The following is a 26,901-nucleotide window of genomic DNA, read 5'->3' as shown; positions in this document are numbered from 1 at the left end:
AAATTAAAACTGGTGGGTCCATGACTCCTGGAGCAAATTTATCTCTTAATGACAGGGCTTTATGTATATAAATTGCGGACTTTCAGGTAATACTGGACCGAAAACCTTGTCTTGCTTTAAAATTGGGCAGTATTTTATAAACAATTTTTTCAAATTTCCTGTATTGGACGTTAAAATCTAAAATCATTCTCTTGTTTGTAGATGAATTATGGTTGGGTTTAGGGACATTGGATACCAGAACTCTCCTATCCATATTGCAAACCATTCAAACCATCCCTGTCCAAAATAGATTTATAGTACCCTTTCTGTAAGAACCAAGAACCAAGAAGCCAGAATTTGGGACTGAGAGATGAATACAAACAGTTTTGTCTTAAACATATAAATTGTACCCTGTGGATATTGCAAAGCCACTTGCTATGGTAACAACTCTCCACTGGGATAAAGACATTGCGGTCCATAAGTTTGAAATGCTTAGCCACCCTGATCCGGTCCCCCTCTTCGGCTATATCCAAATCAAGGAAAACTGTTCGTTCAGTGTCAACATTCCAAGTCAGGGTAATGTTTTGTATTATTGGCATTGAGTCTCTGCATGAATATATCAAGACCAAATTTATCTCCATCCCACACCATGAAGAGGTCATTGATATATCTCTGGTAGCAGATTAACTCTGGGGGTCTGTTTTTAAATATGGCTTCTTCCTCCCAGTGTGCCATAAAGAGAATTGCAATACTGGGAGCAAACCGAGCCCCCATATGGTTTGAAGAAAAAATAGTTAGCCATACCAGAAATAATTCCTCGACAGACAAAACTTAAGACTATCTATCAAAAAGTTTTTGTCTTCTGGATAGGCCAGATGCACTGAAGGCCTGATGCACTGATGATAAAGCATCCTCCTGGCTAATGATGGTGTAAAGATAACTAACATCAGCCGTAATTAGAAAACTGGAAGAGGAGACTGTCAAGGATTACAAAATTGATGATATGTTTAATATCCTTCAAAAAGGCTTTGGTTTTACTGACCAACGGTTGGAGAAAGGTGTTGATATATTGATCCAGCCTTGAAGAGACTGAGTCAATATTGTTAACTATCGGTCTCCCAGGAGGATTAACACTATCCTTATGGACTTTGGGAAAAAGTTAATAATATGTGTTCGGCAGAATAGGGGGTATAGATATAATGCTTCCTTTGTGTTCAAGACTCCTACAGGTTTCCCTCTTTCAATCAAGAAATGCAACTCGCCTTTGTATTCTAACATGGGGGCCTTAGCTATTATACTATGTGTTGATGTCACCAAGTATATTCTCCATTTCATTCTTATAGTACACCTTACTCGACAAAACCAGGCCTCCACCCTTGTCCTCTGGACGGATTACCAGGTCCTTCCTGTTCATTAATGATTCTATACCTTTAATGTATGATGGGTCATTAACCCTTTGTCCGCAATTTATATACAGGAAAGCCCCCGTCGTTAAGAGGTAAATTGGCTCCAGGAGTAATTGACCCACCAGTACATTTCAAAAATAGGATTTTTTTATTTCCTCACAGGCTTTTATGCATGTGGCCGATGTCCTGCCTGCAAGCAGGCTAGTTGTAATATTAGAAAACGTAAATACTCCGTTGCGCCTGCTACTAACAAAAGCTATCAAATTAAAGAGCTAATAACGTGTAACACGACAAGTGTAGTGTAGATGTTAGAATGTGAGTGTGGTTTACAATACGTGGGGAGGACCTTGAGGCCTTTACACATGAGGATTGGAGAACACGTGAACAATATTAAAAAGGGTCTCAAAACTCATAATGTCTCCAAACATTTTCAATTGTTTCATGATCACAACCCCACAGGGGTGGGTAGAAAAGGTGACCAATCATTACAGGGGAGGTAATTTCATCTCGATCGATTAAAACTTTTGGATAGTAAGTTAGGGCTTTACAAAAGATGTTTACAGGATTTCTCATGAAATGTTTGTATAAAAAATGTGTTCTATGCTATGTCATTTAGATTATATGTGCTTAATCTCTGTACCAGAGAGGTGGCTGTTATGACGTTTTTATTTTTTAATCCCATTTTAAATTACAATTTAAAATTCATGCTATGAAATGGGTGAGGAACCTATAGGTCGTGATTGAAAAATCCCAAGGTTCTTCTTTCATTGGTGTATCTGGTCAGAGCGGGGCCTCTGTGGACTTTTATACTGGATATCTCTGGCCCTGGTGCCCATGTTACAGAGCTGGATATGTGTGTGTTGGTCATGTAAGGTAACCCTGTTACTGCTCTGAGTATCTCCGTCGTCATTGGGAATGTACAGGATGGGTGAGATGCTTCTGGAATCTATAGGACAGTGTGTATTTTTTTTTTTTTTTTTTTTTTTATCACACCCCTTAGTGGGCAGACTTAAACTATCGAGCGAGCCTCTCACACACCACACATGTCTGACAGTGCAAGCTGAGGGGGCGAATGTCATTATGCCTCTCGAGCATCCTGGTTGACGTGGCCGCGTGTGCTGCGCAGGGTGGGCTTGAGACCTCAACCATGCCCCCAAGTGTCCTTGTCACTATGGCAATGTATGCTGGGGGGCAGATGTCATTACGCCTCTCGTGCATCCTGATGTGCTGTAAAGGGTGGGCTTGAGACCTTAGCCACGCCCCCAAGCATCCTTGTCGCTATGGCAGTGCACGCAACGGGGGGTTGGATATTTAGTTAACAATTACGATAGGTGGATTATATATAAAGACATCCAAAGCAAGCCCCCGTGATACACTGAGGAAGGCCCTATTTACAGGGACGATACGCGTTTGGATGGGAAGACTCTGACATCATTACAGCCACCTTTCAGATTTACTAAGAGATGCTGTGTTGTGGTACAAGTTTCAGTTCCGCGCACAGGTGGATTCAGTGCTTTATTTTTAAGTAACTTTCTTATCTGAATAAACAGTTTTTAAGTACAAGCAGATTGCACTTTATACATTCTATTGATTTTGCATGAACCATGATGATATCTACTGCATACGTGAGGGCATTATTGTTGCCATATAGCTGAGGCCAGATTTCGATTGTTGGAATAATGTAGAGACAGGATTTCATCCTTTGATTGCCCCTGTGGGGAATGCTCAAATTACCTTTCTGTTAATCCGGAGGTCCACAGAGTAAGATGAGGGACCTACACTAACAGTGGTGGAAGCACAGATAAGGATGCACAGTAACTACGATTGTATTTTAGCACTGTTGGTGTGTTTTTCTACATCACCCGTGGCTCTTAAACGATATGAACTATATCGCAGAACTGTCAGACATTACCTATATGAGCTTTTAGAAATATATCGATTTTTTTAGCGCTGCACTATTTTTTTTTTTATTTTATGTCTGGTCAAGGAGTGCAATATATTGACCTTTAGTGTCCAGCTTCTTATGATGGGTGCATTAGATTTGTGTTCACGCTGACTGAACTCATCTCCTTAGTTTGATTATTTTCCCTCTGTGATAGGTGGATTCTGTGCTCCCTCTGTGAGAGACGGATTCTGTGAAAATAACAGCTAAGTAAACTAGAAGTGCCCAAGCCTCTGCCTTGTCTGTCCTGACTGCCCAGTATAGCATATGTAGCGATGACACTTTGGACAAAGTGTAATATATGTGTAAATTTAGTTTTTTCCTCAGGACAGTAGTGGGGTTCTGAGGGTTAATTGTGTAGGTTAACTTTGACATCAGTCTGGCTGGTCTGTGTTAGAGTTCTGCCTGGTCATGTGAACGGTGAGGGTCATGTGAACGGTGAGGGGCACATGACAGGCCAGAACCAGGCCTGGTTGGATGTTTGGGTATCAGCTTCCTCGGAACCAATCGGTGGGTGTGCCGGGCTCCGCTGAGGAGTCTGGGGAAGGGTACTTAAGATGTTGAAGTCACGTGTTCACTAGAAGTTCGTGAGGCCCGAGTGGTCTGTTCCTGTTTCCTGGACCGGGGTAGCCCCGCAAGGGGTCCCGATCACGGAGCGTTTGATGCTCCGCAACATGCTTCTGTTGGTTGGCCCAGATAGACCCGTCTGGTCTGGGGTAGGGATCCGTCTGTTCCCAAGTCTTGGAACCGGCTGGTCCGAGGCGCAGTAACTGAGGGAGGATTCAAGGTGTCCGGGTGTGCTCTCGGCTTGGAGGGGCACCGCAGCTCATGAAAGTGATCGGGGGAGGACTCTTTGGAGGAGGGCCGGCATCCTGAGAAGTGCCTGGTTACTGAGTTGTAAAGGACATTGATGAATCCACACTTTTTCCAGTAATGTCAAGGAGACAGAGAACGTTCCAGATACTGAGGAAAAAGGTCCCTGTTCGCTTTCAGTTACAACTTGTTCAAGGTTAGAGATTTCTTAAGTTCTGAATCAACGTGCTGATTGCCATAATCTCTGGCTAGAGATGTGTTCAGCCCTGAAGTGCCCAGCTGCGAGTGGCTACTCTCTGGGTGGTAATAGAGACTTTGTTTTACTAGCAGCTCAAGGTGCCTGAGTTTCTTCACCCTTGCCTGTTCCCATACGAGACTGTGTTGGACGTTACCCCTGCAAATAAAAACCTTTCAAAAGCACTTTATTGGTGTCAGCGTCCAAAGTTGTTTGGTATCAATCCTGGGAACCCCTAGACGTGGAAGAACAAGCCAAGCAGAAGTAACCGGTGAGCCCAAAAGGTTAAGGCCGCCCTGCAAAGGGTTATGGCCGCTACACATAAAAAGCTGTTGTCAGCATAGGCACTACAGCTGGCCCTCCTGCTTGGCAGTTGCCCATGCCTCCCTCTTGAACTGATGGGGCTCGGGCCTGGTATATGATGGCTGGCTGTACTGCTTTATCAGTGGCCCTGTGTGTACTTGTCCACCTAAATCTGGGTTTTTCAACCGGGGAACTGCAAAAAGTCCCCAGGGGTGCCACGCCAAAAGACACAAAGCCCTGTACAGTCTGACCATGAAAGGGTTACTGTGTTAAGTTCTGTGTACAGAGATTGGGGAGCGCACATCCCGTCCTTCCTGCAGGCTCTCTCTACCTCTATGCTGTTGTCTGTATTTTACCAGCAAAACTGAAAGCTGGTGGTATGTGTGAAACACCTGGTCTAACTAATCCAATAGGAAGAACCTGGTGCTAAAAAGCACGGTAATACCCCTCTGGATTTTTGTAGACAGACCAAGTAATGTAGTGTTTTTTTTTTTTTTTTTTTTTTTTTTTTTTATTATTATACATATATAAAATAACAAGAAGAAAATGTATACTTTGACAATTTGGCAAAATATGCTTGGGTAAATGTGGGTATGAAACTCAGTTGTCCTGTAGACAAAGTTGGACAATAGCACATACTGGAAATGACGCCTGACATGTTTCGGACTTTCTATTCCTTCTTCAGAGACTTATGTCATTTTTCTATACAGAGTCCTATAAATTCTAAAATGTGAATAGAATGGTACGTTGGTATAACAACAAATAAGTACAGTAATTAAATCTATAATTTCAACAAGAGAGAAGAGTGCTTTATAGTCAAAGGGACATGCGCCTCCAATCATGTTTTATATCAATGTAACAGCTCGAAAGATAATGCTTGCAAAGAACCCATCACTGCTAAAAACAAACGAGGAGGGCCCAAGGTGGGTTACCACGGATACATCGCAAGACCAAGACCTCAATAGTATGTCAAGTGGGAGAAGATGGAAATAAACAAAGGGCAAGATAACAGAAAGGCAGCACAAATTCCCAGCTGCAAGGACTTCAGGCATATGGAGCAATGTACTCCAGCCTAGATCCTGACCACAGAGCGAGTAGAATCCTGATGCATGTTAGGTTCTCTGTACACGTCTAAAGAGACAAACAAAGGAAGTATAAGATGAGGGGTATTCATGGATTATTATAAGAATACAAATGAGAGTATAAGCGTCAAAGACCAGGCATGAATGGGACAATTGTCCCAAGCAAAAAAGTGCCCAGTGCAAAGGAAGTAGTAAGAATAGTAATAGCGTAGACTGCAGATCACCAGAAAATATTTTTAAGATGTATATATGAGTACTACTTACACACTACTGCCTGATGTACGAAGTGCTGTATGTCCTCCTGTCCACGGCATTACTGTGGATGTCTGGGGTGAAGTTAAAATACCCTAGATCAGGGATATGCAATTATTGGAGCTCCAGGTGTTGCAGAACTACAAATCCCATGAGGCATAGCAAGACTCTGACAACCACAAGCATGACACCCAGGAGGTAGAGCCATGATGGGACTTGTAGTTTTGCAACAGCTGGAGGTCCACTAATTGCATATAGATCTACCACAGCTGAGATTGATTTCACATCAGTGCAAGCGAAATCAGCTGGTGGTCAGACGGGTCGGGGCCTCCAACCAATGGCAGCCCAGATCCATCAGGAAGTCCCTTGGCGCGATGATGCATGGCGCAAGCCCGCCCCTGGGGGCGGGGTCGCGTCCCGTGTCATAACGCCACTGACGCGCACAGTAACCCTCCACTCTGTGCCTCAAGGTGAGGTGCAGACCGGAAGGAACCAGTCAAAAAGACAGGCTCCAATAGGCAGGGGTGTTTCGTCCCTGCTGAACTGGACAAGATTCGAGCCGTCTATGGGTCAGCTTTACGCTCCTATGGATACAGCAAGAACCATGAGTTGTGACTTAGAATATTAGCATTTGAGTGCAGCTATAGCATGAATTAGGAGACTTGTGCTGAACACCGTTTGCTTTACTGCTTTACTGCAACCTCAAACACTACTATCAAATGCTGTGTTTGCAAACTAGCTGTACATATTTCCCCAGCCTTTCTTGACTGAATATGGAACAGGTCTATTATTCGGGAATGAAAAAGAAATCATTCTCAATTCTCAATAAATCAAAAATCTGAGAAACTGCACTTCCCGACGTGATTTACAGCTAGTTAGATTTATAGCTATAGCTATGCCCTCGTAGGGGTTGCTGAATATTGCGGTTCACCTGTCACCCTGCACAGCCCAGCATTAATCTCTCAGGCACTCGGACATAGAATAGTCCATAAGCTTTGTTTGTTTTGTTTTTTTAGGGGATTTAACTTGGATGGGAATGGGAAATTTTGGGATGCCCAGAAAGATTTAGTGTAACTTGCTTGGGACTTCTATATATACTCCAGTCTTTTCTCCAGCACAACTCTTGCTTAAGACTGCTGTCCCTTACTACTCCAGCACTTCACTTGCTGCAGACATACTCCTTTAGTACTTCACTTGCTGCAGATTCCCAGAACAGCTAACACCACATGGTTGGGTCTGACACTAACTCAGCCAGGCCTCAGTGAATTGCCTTTTGCGGGCAGGGACCCCGGGCCCCTATAATGTAGGAATAGTTCCTGTGCTAACTGTCCTCAACTTGGCTACTGATCCCAGTAAACAGTGGTGGCCTGTCTTTATGGGGCGCACAGGTGCTCCCCCCCCCCCCCCAGCTGTAAAAAAAAAAAAGTGCCCTTGCCAATCCAAGTTGGGGCTTGGTCAAGCTCGTCAGAATACCCCAGACAGCTCCACCTCTCCTCTTCTCTCTTTCTAGCACCTTCTAGAAAGAATGGGAAGGTGACAGTGATGCTACCTGTGAGTCACCCAGCCCTGCCCTGAGCCACTCCCAGCCCAGAATGAAAACAAACAGGCCTAGCCACCAGCTAGGCCTGCCTAAATTTCTCTACTCTAAAGAAAATTCTAACCTCTAGCACCTACCTAACTAGAGGGTGCTACATAAACTAAAATTAAATCTGGTCCAAAAAATCCACAGGGGATGAGCAATTTGAATTGTTTTAACCTGTTGTGTGTTATTTATTTATTGTGACATTTTAGGGTTTCACCGATTTTTCCTTGGCAGCGTCACAGATGATCGTGGGGGGGGAGTTGCAAGCACTGATCTCCCTGTATAGCTTTTTCTGACAGCCACTTCTATTCCTCTCCCTCCCGCAGCTGTCAGATGAGATTGGTGCTTGTAACTGCCCCCACCGCCACACCCATCATCCCCGACTGTCCCCATGCCCCCTGTGTCACCACCTCCGGGTCCCCCTGTGTCCTCCCCGGCTCCTCCTCCGGGTCCCTCCTCCTCATCCTGGATCGCTTTTACCAGCTGCTTCCTTTTTTTAAATATTTAAAAGTTTTTAAATAAAAAATAAATAAATTAAAAGCATTGCCACCAACCTTTCTTTCCTGCAACCTAGAGCAATACTGGCCCAAAGCAAGAAGCAACATAAATTAAAAGGGAGTACATTTGAAAAATCCACACACTGTTACTACTATTATTGTTTAGCATTCTAATGACCTAGCATAACTTTTTTTTTTTTGTGTGTGTTTTTTGTTTTTTTTCAGTAATCCATCATTTTTCAACCAAGGAGCGCCGCATACGAGCTATTAAAGAGATGGCTCGGATTTTGAGAGTTGGTGGACGGATGATGATATATGTATGGGCAATGGAACAGAAAAGAAGGACATTTGAGAAGCAAGACTTGCTAATACCATGGAATAGGGAGTCACAAAAGGCTTCAGAAAAAAGGAAGGACATTACTGAACCAGGTTTCAAGAACCTACCACTGATCAATCCTTTGAGCAGGGTTCACAGTAATATGCTTTCAAATAGTAGGACTAAACATTCTTCATTTCTTGATAGGATGCCTTTAACATTTAAAAATAGCCTCCATTCATCAAGATGTTTAACACGGTCCCTAGAATCAGGACTGGATATAAGCAGTATGTATGTAAGCACTGACCAGAAGCATGGAAGCATTCTACGTAGACTGTACGACTATTGCACTGAATTAGGAAAAGCCGCAAACCTACATCCACCCAGATTGTCCACACCTCATTTCGTAAAACAAATTAGTGACCACCTACCAAAATACATACAGGACCTGGATAATAATACTAACAAACTCAAAGAGTTATTTACCTTTCCACTTGCTAACAAAAGTTATTGCACATCTTCCAATGTAGAACTTGGCGGAGAAATAATCAAAGACCTTGGTAATGTTCCATTACCAGATCTGAAATCTAATTGCAAAGGACCAATTGATGTGAAGCTGTGTTCAAACTCTGACGCTAAATGTAAAAAAGATCAACAGATCCCCACAATTGACAATACAGACTATCTTCGATATTATCACATATTTAAACAGAATGAACTTGGTGATCTCATAGAACAATATATTCCTGAACTACTTGTTGTAAGCACATTTTATGACCATTCCAACTGGTGCGTCGTCGTAGAAAAGAATCCGCTTTGGAAAACGAGTTAAGTCCTCATCATTTCTATAATTTTTAACCTGTTATGCACAGCAAATGATTACTGCACAAAGTTCTAGATCAGATAATGCTTATCAAAAATACTACTTCCTATTATTAATTTACTAAATGTTTTTTATACCTTAACCTTTTTTTTATTTAATAACTGTGAAAAATGTAAATATTCATCACATTTTAAATAAATTTTTTATACCGGAAAATATTCTTGAATAAATGTTGTTCTTCCTTCAGATGTTGGGATGGACAAGGTACAAAGTCATTAAAGTGAATCTGTCTGGAGGAAAAGATGCAGTTACAATTTAACCCAACTACTTATCTCCAAGTGCAATATCCATACCTCACTTACTATATCTATTGAGAAGCGTCAACTTTAACTGCAGGATGGGGGGTGGTAGGCATGCTTACAGTGCCTTTTAAAAGTATTCATACCCCTTAATTTCCCACATTTTGTCATGTTGCAACCATTAACATAAATGTATTTTATGTGATGGACCTACACAAAGTGGCATATAATTGTGAAGTGAAAAGGGAAATTGATAAATGGTTTTCAACATTTTTTACAAATATATGAAAAGTGTGGCGTACATTTGTATTCAGCCCCCTATACTCTAATACCCCTAACTAAAATCACAGAAGTCACCTAATACGGTTTGTGAGAAGCCATGTGGGGGACACAGCAAACTTGTGGAAGAAGGTGCTCTGGTCAGATGACACCAAAATTTGACTTTTTGGCCTAAAAGCAAAACACTGTGTGTGACAGAAATCTAACACTGCACATCACCCTGAACACACCACCCCCACCGTGAAACATGGTGGCAGCATCATGCTGTGGGGATGCTTTTCTTTAGCAGGGACAGAGAAGCTAGTCAGAGTTTATAGGAAGATGAATGTAGCCAAATACAGGGCAATATTTGAAGAAAACCTGTTAATCTGCAAAATACTTGAGACTGGGGCGGAGGTCCACCTTCCAGCAGGACAATGACCCTACCATAAAAATGATTTATTTCAAAGCATATTCATGTGTTAGAATAACCCAGTCAAAGTCCAGACCTAAATCCAATTGAGAATCTGTGGCAAGACTCAAATTGCTGTTCAGACGCTCTTCATCCAATCTCACAGAGCTTGAGCTACCATGAAAAGAAAAGCTGGTAGAGACATACCTAAAAAGACTTGCAACTCTAATTGCAGTGAAAGGTGGTTCTACAAAATATTAACTCAGGGGAGCTGAATACAGATGCACGCCACACTTTTCACATTTATTTGTAAAAAAAGTTTGAAAACCATTTATAAATTTTCCTTCCACTTCACAATTATGTGTAATTTTGTGTTGGTCTATCACATAAAATCCCAATAAAATAAATTTACGTTTTTGGTTGTAACATGACACAATGTGGAACATTTCATGGGGTGTGAATACTTTTTGAAGACACTGTAAAGGATACCTAAACCCAAGACCAAAAATGCAATTTATTGCAGCTTGCCACTTACATGTAGCACCCTGATGTTTAGGCAGGGTTGCTAGTAAATTTATTTGCCAAGTGATAGTTGCTGTGGCTAATAGGTCAATTGATTTCACCCTAATTCTGGAATTGATGCACTTCTCTCTTCTGTCACTAGATGGCTGGTTATCTGGTGTCAGATTAGGAATGATGGGGGTGTCTCAGCAAATGGGCTGGGATTTTCTTAGGTCCCTTGGCCTTCTGGGAGAGCCTATTTGGGTGAGGTCAGGTGATCGGGGATCTGTGCCACCTGGACGGCTATCTGTGTAGTGCTGCCCCGGGCTGCTAGGCCAGAGCCTGTGGCCTATACTGGGCACATCTGGCTGTTAGGCTGTCTGAGGGCCTATCCAGAAATGAGAGAGCAGCATAGGGTTGGAATTGCGGCTTGCAGTCCAACCAGAAGTGATGGTTCTGCCGGCCGGAGAATCTGTTGTGGTCAGAGGTAGGGGGGAAGCTGTTGCCACTAAGGGACCATCCACCTTGTACCAACGACCACTGTTAAAAGCTTAAGCAAGTACTAGAGCAGTATTCTCACCAACTGAGGGCAGTGAAGTATTGGGAAACTTCAGCAGACGTCAAGCCAGGGACCAGCCAGTGGAGTTGACGCTTGCAGAGCAATATTGTGTGCCAAGCCAGGGACCGAGCAGGCTAGTGGGGTGACGCTTGAGTATCTGTGAGTGCCAAGCTAGGGACCCAGCAGGGATGCGGGGGCGACGTTTGAGGAAGATGCTGAGTTAGAAGATTCAAAGCGCTCAAGGGATTTGGTGGCAGTGGATCAGCAAGTCTAGTGAAAGACTGGAAGCTCAGTTGAGTGAATATCTACAATAGGAGATTGCAGAAGAAGTGAATAAATTCATTACAACCTTTGTTAGAAACTGTGACAGCGGTCCTACTCATGCAGATGTGGTGTCTTGCTGGGTGCCTTTCCCTGCGTGGCTGTCTACCTATAGAAGTCTCGGAGTCTGCTAAATTAACATTGCAACTACTAAAGGGTATCCTGGCCAAAACTCTCTCTCCCCCAGTTCTGATTAAAAGACAAAGCTCTTTGCATTCAAGAAGTGTCTGCCACCCATTAATCTTCCTTGCATTGCACCCACCATGCCTCGTAACCCACTCTGCATAGGATGTCGGCTGTCCCTAACTCTGGAGGTCACCATTAGCCCTGGAGAGGCTCAGGACTTGGTTACAGATGTGATGTGTGCATTTGTTTTTTTGTTTTTTTTAGGCTAAGAACATTTTCAGCAAGTACAGATAATGCCTGCTTATCGTGCCAAAAATGTGGCTGCAGCAATGAGCTTGGTCTAATTTTGTTTTTCAGCCATTGATCAGCTGTTCAACAAAAATTATCTGGTTGGTTCTACAGCTCCCCAATAACTTTTATGGTAGTGAGAAGGGCTGACTCCCTCCATAAAATGAGGTTTCGCTGGTAAATAAATACCAGATATGTCAAGCTTGAAAATTGGGTGCACCCATGGATGGTGACAAACTTTGGTAGACAAACATTTTTCTATAGGTGATGCTTTACAAGTCATAATTTTAGAGTTAAATGTGACTAATAGCCCTAGAATTATTGCTCTTACTCTGTCATACACTGTGTACGGATTATGCTCAATTAGCTGCTTACCCAGCCAGGGAATGACAACTCTGAACCAAGACGTGACTTAATACATGTGGCGTCTTTGTTCATTTACCAGAGGGAGGATCAGCGAATAGATGTTTGCTGAGCTCCTTCCACCCTACCCAGCAACATCCACAATGGTTGTTCTAGGCCTTCATGTGGGACAGCAGAGCCCAGCAAACATGACAGGGGGTATTGCATGGGAGGGTTGGCACTTTAGATCAAAAAGCACATGAGGAGAAAGAATGGACTTTGTAGGCACCAATTATAAAAATAACATAATCGTTTATTAACCACTTGACAACTGGGCACTTAACCGGTTCCCGACCAGCGCACGCCGATGTACGTCGGCAGAATGGCACGGGCAGGCATATTGGCGTACAGGCATGTCCAATCTTCAATGCCATCCTGCCATCGCGAGTGTGCCGCCACCGGCACACTCGCGTGCCGGTTGGGACCCCTGTGAGTCTGGTCGCGGGTCCCGCGGACTCGATCGCCGCGGGCATCGTTATAAACAGCATTTCTCCATTCTGCCTAGAAACTAGTGATGCTGATCTCTGCTCCATGTGATTGGAGCAGAGATCAGTGTTCACTAAATGAAAGCCCAACCCCCCACAGTTAGTAACACACCCCTAGGAACACTTAAACCCTACACTGCCACCCACTGGTTAACCCCTTCACTGCCAGTGTAATTTACACAGGAATCACTGCATTTATATAGCAAAAGTCCCAAAAATGTCCCATGTGTCCGCCATAATGTCGCAGTTACAATAAAAATCGCTGATCGCCGCCATTACTAGTAAAAAAAAAAAACTTAATAAAAATGCCATAAAACTATCCCCATTTTGTAAACGCTATAACTTTTGCGCAAACCAATCAATCGCTTATTGCGATTTTTATTTTATTTTTTTACCAAAAATATGTAGAAGAATAGGTATCGCCCTAAACTGAGGGAAAAAAATGTTTTTTTATATATTTTTGGGGGATATTTATTTTAAAAAAAAAAGTAAAAAATTTGTTTTTTTTCAAAATTGTCACTCTATTTTTGTTTATAGCGCAAAAAATAAAAACCGCAGGGGTGATCAAATACCACCAAAAGAAAGCTCTATTTGTGGGGAAAAAAGGATGTCAATTTTATTTGGGAGCCACTTTGCATGACCGTGCAATTGTCCGTTAAAGCGACGCAGTGCCGAATCTCAAAAAGTGGTCTGGTCTTTGACCAGCAAAATGGTCTGGTCTGTAAGTGGTTAAACACCCTTAATAACCAGACCAATTTTCAGCTTTCGGTGCTCTCACATTTTGAATGACAATTACTCAGTCATGCAACACTGTACCCATATGAAATTTTTGTCGTTTCTGTTATAAAATTTTGCAGATTAGTAATTTTTCTTCATAAAACTTGGCAAATGTATACTACTACATATCTTTGGTAAAAATAAGTACAAATTGGTGGATATTATTTGGTCTTTGTGAAAGTTATAGCGCCCACAATCTATGGTGCCAATATCTGAAAATTTATCACACCTGAAGTACTGATGGCCTATTTTAATTCTTGTGACCCTAACATGCCATAAAAGTACAAATACCCCCCAAATGACCCCTTTTTTGAAAAGACATTCCAAGGTATTTGGTAAGAGGCATGATGAGTTTTTTGAACTTGTCTTTTTTTTCCCACAATTCTTTGCAAAATCAAGATTTTTTTTTCCTTTTTTTTTTTTTTTTTTTTTTTCACAAAATTGTCATATCAGTTTATTTCTCACACACAGCATATGCATACCACAAATTACACCCCAAAACACATTCTGCTATTACTCCCGAGTACGGCGATACCACATGTGTGAGACTTTTACACAGCATGGCCACATATGGCGGCCCAACATGCAGGGAGCACCATCAGGTTTCTGGAGCACTCAGGTCAATTCTGACATTTCTCTCCTACATGTAAAAATCATAATTTTTTTGCTAGAAAATTACATAGAACCCGAAAACATTATATATATATATTTGGAAAAAAAACAGTTCTGTGCTAAAAAAAAAAAAAAACAGTAAAGTTAGCCCAATTTTTGCATATGCTCGTGGAATGGCATCAAACTTTGCTACTTAAAAATCCCCATATGTGACGCTTTACATTTTTTTACTGGTTACATGTGTTGAGTTACAGAGGAGGTCTAAGGCCAGAATTATTGCTCTCGTTCTAACGTTCACAGCGATACCTCACATGTGTGGTTTGAACACCGTTTTCATATGTGGGTGGGACTTACGTATGCGTTCGCTTCTGCATGCGAGCACATGGGGACAGGGGCGCTTTAAATTTTTTTTTTTTTTTTTTTATTATTCATTTTAGTTTGACATTTTTTTTCCCCAAAAATAAATTTTTTGATCACTTTTATTCCTGTTACAAGGAATGTAAACATCCCTTGTAATAGGAATATGGGATGACCGGTCCTCTTTACAGTGAGATGTGGGGTCAATAAGACCCCACATCTCACCTCTAGGCTGGGAAGCCTGAAAAAAAAAAAAAAAAGAAAGATTCTGGCTTTGATCATATTGGCGAGTTGGTAGAAGCACTGGAGGGTGGCGGGAGGGGGGGGGGGGGACATCTATGGCTGGGTATCTCAGAGTATGGCTGGGTATGGCAATTTATGGCAGGGTATTGCAGAGTATTGGTAGGGAATTGAGGGGTTACATTTCGGTGAGCAGCTATGTGGGCACTGCAGATGCAGCCCACAGCGCTGCTGACACCGATCTCTCACTGCACCAATCGGTACAGAGACGGGAGGGAGGAACCGGTGTCATAACATGACGCCGGTTTGTTTACAAGTGATCACTCCATCATTTGACAGAGCGATCAAGTGGTAAACGGCCGCAATGAGCGGCCATTTACTGTGATGCCCGGCGGTCACGGATGCTCTCAAGTGCGCGTGAGAGCAGAATTCTGGGAGGACGTCATATGACGGCCTCTCAGGGTTAAGAAAATGCCCTGTAGCCATCATTCGGCTATGGGGTGGTTGTTAAGTGGTTAAACACAAAATACAAAAGGGAATTTTCATTAAAACGTTATTTTGCAAAGTCAATACATTCAAAACTGTGTTGCTTTTACTCTCTAAAACAGCAGAAAAAATATACCAAACATCATATTAGTCCTGCAACAGTATAGTATTGTAATGGAAATTTGTAGGTTCTGTATATAATTGTATTCTATTTTATATGTATTGCACAATGTCCTCACTGTGCACACGGCACTAATAATGTTTTCAGTACATGTTTTGCATTCTTTCGAGTTCTGATTAGAATAAGCCTGCCTATGTAACGCCCCTTGTTACCATAAACGTACAATTGTAATATTAATGTGATACCTACGTAATCATGTGTATAAAAACCTTCACATGCGTCATAATAAAGGAGAACGGTTATTTGGAAAGATGCTGAGCGTATCTTTTGTGTCTGTTCCCTACTGCAGTAGTTATTAATTTGGAACCACTAATCAATATGAGGATAGGAGTTGCCTATCATCAAAATATCCATTTCAGGTGGCGAGCCAGCCAGGAGGGGTTATCAGGTGACCCTGAGTATCCGAAACGAGGAGCTTGAGACGATCCGGGAATTTCTGATAATCAGCCGGCTGAGGTAAGCCTTTTGCTTACATTTGAGTTATCAGACTTCCTTGATCGGTAAGGCATTTTTGGGACAAAGGGTAGCTATTTTACTCCCCTTAATCGAACTGTATTGATTAGTGGTTATATGTTATGTTGTCACTGTCTACTGTCCATCAGAGTGTTATAGAGAAAGGGAAGAATAGTGCTGTTCACAGGTATATGTAGTACATCTGCTAGATAAAGTAGTTTAGAGGCAAAAGGGTATAGGCACACGTAGAGAAGACTGGCCAGTCATTATGGGCATTAAATTAAGTAAGGGAATGACGGGTAAGAGACCCTCAAAAATGCCCAGCGCAGGAGGAGCGCTATATATGAACCGAAGGTGCGGTTCCGCCTATACTGAGCCCCTAGATTAATGGTTAAAGTGGACAGGGATCCACAAAGGGTAACTGGGTTACCACCAAAGTCCACAGGGACAAAGAATCATGCAGAGTATACAGCTAGAGAAACAGCTATTTATGTGAGCAGGATGGATCAAGAGTGACATTAACACGAGACAGAAAGGGACTTTTTGATGTTAAGTTGTGGGCTGAATTTGGGGTCAGGCACTACAACTAGTAAAGTCAAGAAACAGTAATGAGAGTTAAAACAGAATGCTTTATATGTTGTCAGAGAGGGAAGATGGCATGAGCACTATAGCTGCCCATCTGATCATAGAAGGTACAGTATGTGAAGTATGGAATTACAATACATTGGATGCAAAGGATATCAGAACAAAATAAAGAAAGCAGAAATTTAAGCAAGGAAGTATTCAAAAAGCGTTAAAATAAAGAGAGAATGAAATGCATGTGTTGTGTACAAATGGGAATAATGTAAGCAATTTTAGAGCGATACTTGTGTATGTTTGTGAATGCTGGAACCTGTAGTTCTATCGCTTGTGTCATGTACGCAGATGTGACCCCCTCCTTTGTGCTCTCCTGAAAGAATGTGGCTGACATGAGAGATTGGTGATAAGCTGGGAGGACACCATGCCAACTTCAGTTTTTTAGACAAAACATTTATAACAAAATGTGCAGAGTTAACGAATCTAATGATAAACAATGTGATCACAATTATTTTTGAATCTGTTTTCCAAACATGGTAAATTGAAGGTTACAAATTAACAGTGTCTTATACTACTTGAATATCCTGTGATAGTGGAAACAGTGCATTAAAAAAAAAAGAGAGAGAAATTGAGTAAAATTAAGTAATATGTCCCCCTTTAAGGACATTTATCTGTGCATATATATTAGTGTGTGATATTGAAATTACCATATGAGTATTAATATGAGTTTAACAATTTTATTAATAAATATAGATATATTGAAACTGGTTTAGACAACCTTTGGTTGGAAATGAAATCCAGGTTAATGGGGAAATTGGTAAAAAAGGAATTAGTTTAGATTAAGATAACAATTTTGTAATTTTACATTTATTGAGTGGAGAGGAAAAAAAGATTAAGATGAGGTTGTTAATTTGAATACAGCTGCAATAATGTTTAACAAAGCCAAGATGGATGGGATACATAAGGAAGTTTTTCTACAGAAATTAAATCTTAAAGTCTGATAATAACTTAATGTGCGGTCCATGATGTGAGAGTAATAATAAAATTTAAATATAACAAACCCATCACATCAAATCCATACACCCTGTTAGGATAGATGCTGCCTGCAGCCAGTTGGTTTATAGTTTTTGATGGCCAAGTGCTTTCTGGTCCATCATACATATTGTTGGTCCTTTTGTTTTTATGTATTTTTATTTTTGAAATCCAAAGCAGAATGTGTGGATTGTGAAATGATGTGCCCCTTTTCCTTGTAAGTGCAGTGGGTATAAGTAGAAGAATATTTTGGATTTATGGACATCTCTGCATGACTGCAGGGTATTATCATTTATTATAATATTGCTAGGAAAAAGTTGTCTTTTTGAAACATGAAACAGGAGTTCTTACACAATAAGCATGATAGGAAAAAGCCATTGTTATATTTATGCAAGCTGGACCCAGTAATGAAGGGTTCACTCTGATGTATCAGAGCTGTAGCTTTATGCAAAGTTGCTATTAGATAAAGTTACAGATATTATTTTGGTTGAATATTTAATTTTTAATAGTCCGACATTCTGCACAGCAAATATATAGCTAAATGTTTGTCTAATGAAAGGTTCAAAATATGAATTTGTTTTGTGTGTTTATGTACAAATCTAACAATGAAAAATGTGTACATTTGAATCCAGCCACCTTATTGCCTCTATTGGAGGAGGCTGGAAACAAAGAAAAACCACATGTGTTAAATTGATGACGTGGGAATCAGCTGCTGTGAGCCCAGTGCAGGACACACTCCCTGAAGACCCGAGTATTTACTTTTTTGTAGTGTTATTCCTGGTTTTATACCGAGGATGAAGTTTATCACCCAGAAGGATACTCTGTATTCAGAGTCATTGGATCCTTTTTCCCCAGCTCAAGAAGCAGAGCTCCATGTTTTAGAAAAGCCTGTGCGCTATAAAAAGAGTATATATTTATATAGATAGTCAAGATATAGAGAGCTTTTGGTTCCATTTGAAGGGCCAGAAGTTTGTTTTTACTTTGGCAGGTAAACCAATCAAGCATGCCAAGTTAATTTAATTGGCTGTTTTCAGCCTTCCAGGTTCTTGCTGAGGTAGCCATACTAACAGTAAAACTCACATATGGAAGCAGACCAGGCGACTCTAAGGATGCTACATTTACAGCCCTGGACACTTGCTGGGTCTGTGCAACTCACAGATTCCACCCGAGTTCTGGCCCAGTATAGCTGGGATTAATAATTCAACTTTAAGGACCCCAGAACGAGAAGCACAAGTGGTCCACAGAGGGCAACTTCTTACGAAACAAGACTTTGGAAAAGGTGATCATTTATGTCTGCCAGACACTCTTTTCCCTTCAGCTTGACACATGGACCGTGTCATCAGTCACAAGTAGTTATGGCTGCCTTAGTAAATGAGCATGGGATAGAGCCAGGGTTCTCCACAGTTGTTTTTATAACATACCACTTCTTGTTTTACCTGTTACCAAAGGTGTTACCAAAAGCTGAACATCCCTTCCAGAGATAACAAAAAGATATATCCAGATGCCCAAGTCAGGATGTTACGAGTATGTATTTTGTTTGTATGGACATGTTTTCTGGATGTCCAGTGGCAAATGCTACTGCAACGGCCACAGTAAAAAAAGTGTTATCAGAAGTAGTTTGTAAGTACAGAGTGCAGAATCTACAGAGAGTAACAGAGGAAATCATTTTTATAGGAGAGTCCTTGCTAGAAGTTTTGAGGTTTTATTTTTACACCCCCTACTGTCTACAATGTAGTGGACAAAGTAGAGTAAGACACTAGAAAACTTTTGCCTGAATGTTTTATTATATTTTATCAGGCCCGTAGGGGGATGTTGGACTCTCTCCCTATGGGATTTGGTTGGGGAGTGTTACTCACTTGCTTATATTTTGTCTCAGCAGCTGAAGTCCTCCATTCGGATCTCACAGAGAATGTTGCTGATCTTTTAAGGTTTTTGACAAACTTATTTATGTGTTTTCTCCCCAATTCCAGATCCTAAAAGTTTGGAAGGATCTAAAACTAAAGCCAGTTGACTTGTGGATTGTTAAGAGACATTTATATATAAGGAAATGTTTGGAGACTCAATACAGCATCTATTTTATGTACAGTTTTGCAAAACTTGAAGGAAAAGTCACCCAAATCCACACCAGACACTGTAATATGACTAAATGAAAGAAATCTCTGTGTTTGATTTGTTTCCCTCTTGCGATAACAGTCTAGGGTATTTTTTTGATTCAATTACTTTAATTGTAAGGGATATATATATATATTTGAAAAGTAGTTTAGCCATGTTGAAGTCATATTTGTCTTTTGTACCTTTTCCATTTTATGTAGAATTGTCTGTGTTTACATATGCTGATAAGTCAGCATACCAGCAATTAAGCTAGAAGGCCATTCTGGCCACAGGAGTGTACAGCCAGTACTCTGTAAATATGTCTTATCAATCATTTGTTTTTCACAGTGAAAAGTCATTTTGTAATGAAAAAAGCTGCTCAGCTATTATTTTCTCCACAATGGAGTTTTTGCCTCTTTGGCCAGGACTACCTCCACCTAAGCGTGTGGAGGTTCCAGGTTAAAGGTGATAGCAGGTATGGTTAGTGATCAAAATATTGATCAAAAGAGAGGAGACTGTAATGGAAATTTGTAGGTTCTGTATATAATTGTATTCTATTTTATATGTATTGCACAATGTCCTCACTGTGCACACGGCACTAATAATGTTTTCAGTACATGTTTTGCATTCTTTCGAGTTCTGTTTAGAATAAGCCTGCCTATGTAACGCCCCTTGTTACCATAAACGTACAATTGTAATATTAATGTGATACCTACGTAATCATGTGTATAAAAACCTTCACATGCGTCATAATAAAGGAGAACGGTTATTTGGAAAGATGCTGAGCGTATCTTTTGTGTCTGTTCCCTACTGCAGTAGTTATTAATTTGGAACCACTAATCAATATGAGGATAGGAGTTGCCTATCATCAAAATATCCATTTCAGTATGTAGTAACACGCTTGCTCTACATGTTTTGCATATGAATGCTTCAGCTGGAGCTTAGTAGCTGTTCTACAAATGAGGGGGGAGGCATATACAAATACAAGAAACGATACATAATCTAACAAAGTACATTGGTAGAGTGCCACATTTTTTAGCAGAATTCATCCAAAAGGTAAACACGCAGCAGATACCCATAAGTGATATGCAACGGGCGATTTTAGGTTGAACGTGGGGGTGTGCCAGTTAGAAAACAAAGAAAAACAGAAAAAAAATAGGAAAAAGTAATAAAGATTTGTAGAAAACAATAAGGGTATTTATCCCCATATCAAGGCTTCCATTATTTGAGAAAATATAAAAATACTAAAGATAGACGATTTTGGGAGGGGAGTTATTGGGGGGGAAGTTATTGGGTGGCTGTGCTCAAGGACGCTGCCAGTTAGCTTCTACAGTACACATGTTCCCAGGAGCTGCACACACCTGCAGTGTGTGTAAAAGCACCAGCTGCCATTGATGTGAGCCTTAAGCCTTTGGCAGTGAAGGGATTAAAGATTGCTGGAAGGGGTGGATGATCGGCTTCCAGTTCCTTGAGCTGGAGGTAGGTAGACAACCTGTTAGTGGCTCCCAGTATAGGCAACCATCCTGGGTGCTGATATGGCAGGACAGATGCAGCCTGACCGACCCCTCTTACCAACACTGTACTTTGTGAACACTCTCTTACCAGATCTGTTTTCTCTTGGCTGGAAGTGGCCGTCATATATGCAGGGATTGAGATCTCTATAGCAATCTCACAACACATGCGCAGGGGAACCATCAATGCACTGTGACAAACATACTCCTCGGGGGATATAAAGGAAGGCAAGTCCCAATGTTTGTGTGGGAATTATATGCTCCCCTTCTTGATGGAGTCTACTGTCATGGTTTGCTGCCACAGAATACAGCAGTTTACCTTTACTTAGGTGTTCTTTTGCAATTTGGATGAATAAAACACAAAAATCTGTTTTACATTTTAGTGTCTCTGGATATTACTAGACCTAAGTATCTGCTGTACAGTGCATTGCAAAAGTATTCATACCCCTTTGAATTTTTCCACATTTTGTCATGTTGCAACCAAAAATGTAAATGTATTTTATTGGGATTTTATGTGATAGACCAACACAAAGTGGCACATAATTGTGAAAGAGAAATTATAAATGGTTTTCAATTATTTTTACAAATAAATATCTGAAAAGTGTGTCGTGCATTTGTATACAGCCCCCTTTACTCTGATACCCCTAACTAAAATCTAGTAGAACCAATTGCCTTCAGAAGTCACCTAATTTAGTAAATAAAGTCCACCTGTGTGTAATTTAATCTCATTATAAATACAGCTGTACTGTGAACCCCTCAGAGGTTTGTTAGAGAACCTTTAGTGAACAAACGGCATCATGAAGGCTAAGGAACACAACAGACAGATCAGGGATAAAGTTATGGAAGCTTTTAAAGCAGGGTTAGGTTATAAAAATATATCCCAAGCTTTGAACATTTCACAGAGCACTACTCAATCCATCATCCGAAAATGGAAAGAGTATGCCACAAATGCAAGCCTACCAAGACATGGCCATCCACTTAAACTGAGGGGCTGGACAAGGAGAGCATTAATCATAGAAGCAGCCAAGACGCCCATGGTAACTCTACAGGAGCTGCAGAGATCCACAGCTCAGGTGGGAGAATCTGTCCACAGGACAACTATTAGTCGTACACTCCACAAATCTGGCCTTTATGGAAGAGTGGCAAGAAGAAAGCCATTGTTGAAAGAAATTCATAAGAAATCCCGTTTCCAGTTTGCGATAAGCCATGTGGGGGACACAGCAAACATGTGGAAGAAGGTGCTCTGGTCAAATAAGACCATAATTACATTTTTTGGCCTAAAAGCAAAATGCCATGTGTGGCGGAAAACTAACACTGCACATCACCCTGAACACTCCATCCCCACCATGAAACATGGTGGTGGCAGCATCATGTTGTGGGGATGCTTTTCTTCAGCAGGGACAGGTAAGCTGGTCAGAGTTGATGGGAAGATAGATGGAGCTAAATACAGGGCAATCTTAGAAGAAAACCTGTTAAGAATCTGCAAAAGACTAGACGGGACAGAGGTTCATCTTTCAACTGATTTTTTTTCCTTCAGATTTACCAAAACCATATAATATGAGGTCAAACCTTAGGAGTTTCAATTTGTATGCTATCAGGCAGGCCTTGCACTACATGGTTTTGGTAAATCTGAAGGAAAAAATCTGCAGAAAATCTGATAGTGTGTATGGGGCTTTAGAATGGCTCAGTCAAAGTCCAGACCTAAATCCAATTTAGAATCCATGGCAAGACCTGAAAATTGCTCTTCAGACGTTCTCCATCCAATCTAAAAGAGCTTGAGCTATTTTGCAATGAAGAATGGGCAAAAATGTCACTCTCCTAGATGTGCAAAGCTGGCAGAGACCCCATAAGACTTGCAGCTGTAATTGCAGCAAAAGGTGGTTCTACAAAGTATTTTGAATACAAATGCATGCCACACTTGCACTTCATACCATTTTTAGCATTTTCCTTCCACTTCACAATTATGTGCCACTTTGTGTTGGTCTATCACATTTACGTTTTTGGTTGTAACATGACAAAATGTGGAAAGTTTCAAGGGGTATTAAATACTTTTTCAAGGCACTGTATGTTACCTTATAAAATGTAGTTGATGAGCCCCCAGTGGTTTGAAATCGTGCATCTTTTTAATTTTTTGCTATCCATTAAATGCCAGTATTGAAGGCACACAAAATATCACTAAGTATGGAATACAAACCTTATTTGGACTGCAGGCTCTTATATGCATTTATGTACTTTTTTTTACTATTGTATTTTAGTAAAGAAATTAAAGCTGTAGTAAATTCTTGTTGTAAAAAAACAAAATATCTTCCTGCAAGGTAATATCATAATGTGCTAGTATGCACTGCACACTCCCGACATAGGGAGATACAATATCTGCTTTGCCACTCTAGGGGGTCTCCCATCCCACACAAAGGAAATCAGCAGCCCATGCAACCTCCTCAAGAAAGTCTTGTGGATGTGTGACCCTGCCTACAGGTGTTAGAGGGAGAGAACCCCAGGCCGCACATTTAGCTGTCAGTTGCGACATAAGAGGTTGTATATTGTTTTCCATATACTCTCCTGATTTGCCACTAATTTTAATGCCTAGGTAAGTGAACTCGTCCACCCATTTCAGTTGCATGCATGTAGTAATTCGGGGGGAACTGAGCGGTGCAGCGGGAACAATACCGTTTTGTCCCAATTAATACGTATGCCTGAGTAGCAGCCAAATTGATTAAATGGGGTCAATGCTGTTTGAAGGGATGATGAGGCATCTGCCAGTAAGGTGTCATCCACATACAGTGACAGTTTTTCCTTGAGTGGGCCCACCACTATCCCCCAAACCCTTTCTTCTGCTCTGAGCAATATAGCTAGGGGTTTCATGCTAGAGCGAACAGTCCCAGGGAGAGGGGGCACCCCTGTTCAGCATTCCCCAACCCAGTGCGAATGCTTCTGAAAGGCAGCCATTGGTGCGGATCCTGGCTTTCGGGTTAGCATACAGCATCCACAACCAATTCATAAACCTTGGGCCAAACCCAAATTTGGAGAGTACTTTTCCACGTACAGTGAGGCCACCACTCCTGCCTTATCAGGTTATACCGTGTCAATATTAGTGAAGAGTTGTCTGATATTGATATCAGTTCCCCTACCGGGCATGAACCCCGCCTGGTCAGCGTGTATCAGTGTGGTTATAACTGTGTTCAGTCTGTTGGCTAGAGTTTTAGCCAACAATTTGGTGTCAACCTTTAAGAGGGAGATAGGGCAGTATGAAGAACATAAGGAGTGGTCCTTCCCTGGCTTGGGGATCACCAATATAATTGCTTCTCTCATAGAGTTGGAGAGTGCCTCCATCTTTGCTGATACAGCAAACAGAGTGTGAAGTCTGGCGGCGAGTTCATCAGTGTACTGTTTGTAGAACTTGACAGGGATGCCATCAGGCCCAGGAGTCTTACCAAACTGCAAGGTCTTAATTGCCTTCAGGATTTCTTCCACCATGATGGGAGCATCGAGTCTATTATGGTAAGTTGATGTGAGAACTGGTATGTCAATATCCGCTAGGTAGTACGGCAGATCCTCCTCCCTGTAATCCACCCTGGAACTATAAAAGGTTTGGTAAAAAGCTACAAAGCACCGGTTTATCTAGTCTGGGGAGTAGATAAGGTCATCAGTAGGGCCAAAGATATGAGGCACACTAATACCCCCAAATTGTTCTCTGAAGAGCCAGGCCAACAATCTTCCTGACCTCTCCCCCTGCTCAAAAATCCATTGATTGAGCAAGTAGTTTTTTCTGAGTGAGAGCGGTGCGAAGATGGAGAACCTCTTTAGGCAGGAGCTGCAACGGGGCATAGTGGTGGGGGTCACGATATCTAACATACATTGCCTCCTGGGTAGTTGCCTCCCTCTCAGCCCTTGTCAAGTCTGCCCTACGCTCCCAATGAATCCTGGCAATAACGGTCTGGTACTGTCCCCAGGGTTAACTGCCCAGTAGCCAGCCAACTCAACCCTAAACTGAGCGTCCACCGCTGTGTCCGAGACCCAGAATCTGGAGAGTCTCCACAACCTTTCTGATGGGGCAGCAGAAAGATCCAGGCTCAGAAGCAGCGATGCATGATCCGAAATGTCTCTAGGCAATATTTTAATGTCCGTGACTCTAGGCAGGACAGGACTTCCTGCATAGACCAGGTCTATACAAGAAAATTCCAGCCTTGAGCAAGAAGGGCCCGTAGCCGCGAGCCTGTCCATACCCGAGTCAAGAACTAGATTGAAGTCACCTAGAATGGCAGTGTTATCAGAAGTATCCTGTCATTAATTATGACATATCTACTATTTGGGTCCAGGGCCAGGTCAAGAAGCCTGAAGGGGAGTGTCTTGAGCACCAGTTCACTGACCCCTCTGGCAAAACCGGAGAGGGTGGAGTGGTAATGGTATCCTACCCAAGGTTTTTTTTTGAGGGTGAGAATCCTGCTAACCACCAGGTGTGTTTCCTGGAGTATACATATGTGCTGGTTATAAGACTTAATAAATTGGAACATCAAAGATCGTCTGGTGTGTGATTTCAGACCCCTGGTGTTCTGTGGTAGAATATTAAGAGAACACATAGAATCTATGACATACATGGGGATTAGGATTATGATATGTTATGGCCCCTGGACTGCGCTGCCAAACCCAGGAAAAGTTTAAAAAAACCCAGGAAGTGTAATGCTGAAACATCATATACCTTAGTGTCTAAGTATAACCGTACATAACTAAAAGCAATAAAAAAAAAACATATAAACAGGTGATCCCCTGTAGGATCATAGCTCCCCCACCCTGTCCCCCTTAAACTGAAGATGGTCTCCATTCCAAAACTGGAATCGGCACACCGGCCGCAAAGGGGGAACCCATGCAAGCAGCGAGCTTAGCCCCTCCAGACAAGCGGACCAGTTCTCAGCTCCGTGGCTTCCACTGGGATATTCGAGGGGGGCCCACATCAATCAGAGTAAAGGAGTAATCTCTGGAATCCCCCTCGTGAACATTACAGAATATCCGCTGCATCACTGCTTAATAAGGAAGAGAAAGTAATAATTCAACTCTCCTGATGATGTCAGGGACACATTCTTATGTTGCTGCAATATATGTAACTCAGCACAACAGGTGCAACATTGCCCCCCGGATACCCTTCCCTAGAGTCCCCTCAGGTTTGCAACTGTGTTGCACTTGGTTCCATTGAAATGTTCAGGAGTGAGAAACACAAAGCAGATTAAAGGGGAGGCCCAAGAGTTTAGAAGCAGATTAAAGGGGATGCCCAAGAGTTTAGGAGCAGATTGGGGACCCTGCCAGAGCGCATGGGGATGAGTCTCAGTGGGCTTAGCAGAGGCCTCCAGCCGGGCCGCAGGCCTCAACAGGTGATAGAGTTAGTGAGGTCCCAGAGCCTGGATACAACAAGAATCAAAAAGACATCAAAGTGGCACATTGAAGTAGAACTCACGTATACACGGGTCAGTGAACATGTGGCAGGGACTCCAGCCAACCAGAGGCTTCTCGTGGCGTGTTAAAGAACCGAGTTGATTCCCCACCTTGAACTTTCAGGCGCGCTGGAAACAATACGCTGTAGCAGATACTTTGAGCTCTCAGCGCCACCTTTACCTGGTTGAAAGATTTCCATAGCTTCTGTGTCTCCACAGAGTAGTTGGGGAATATCAGTCGTTTGTAATGCTGGTAGCGGAAGTCCTCAAGAGCCCGGGAG

At 41.9% G+C, this 26,901-nt stretch overlaps 1 protein-coding gene across 2 annotated transcripts in view; it reads left to right on the top strand.

The window, feature by feature from the left end:
• LOC143983952 (putative tRNA methyltransferase 9B) overlaps positions 1–9,446 on the top strand; it is a 48,217-nt gene extending 38,771 nt beyond the window's left edge. For both annotated transcript variants that reach the window (XM_077484126.1, XM_077484125.1), the window contains one exon: positions 8,317–9,446. In XM_077484126.1, the coding sequence (XP_077340252.1) occupies positions 8,317–9,239 (923 nt within the window). In that variant the 3' untranslated portion in view covers positions 9,240–9,446. The remainder of the gene's footprint in view (positions 1–8,316) is intronic.
• The last annotated feature ends 17,455 nt before the right edge of the window (positions 9,447–26,901 follow it).

Source organism: Lithobates pipiens, unplaced genomic scaffold (genome assembly GCF_037356315.1).
Source record: "Lithobates pipiens isolate NorthernLeopardFrog02 unplaced genomic scaffold, aLitPip1_a1.2 Scaffold_16, whole genome shotgun sequence".
In the NCBI taxonomy this organism is placed as follows: domain Eukaryota; kingdom Metazoa; phylum Chordata; class Amphibia; order Anura; family Ranidae; genus Lithobates; species Lithobates pipiens.
The sequence above is the reverse complement of the archived record's forward strand: the minus strand, read 5'-3'. Positions and strand labels throughout refer to the sequence as shown.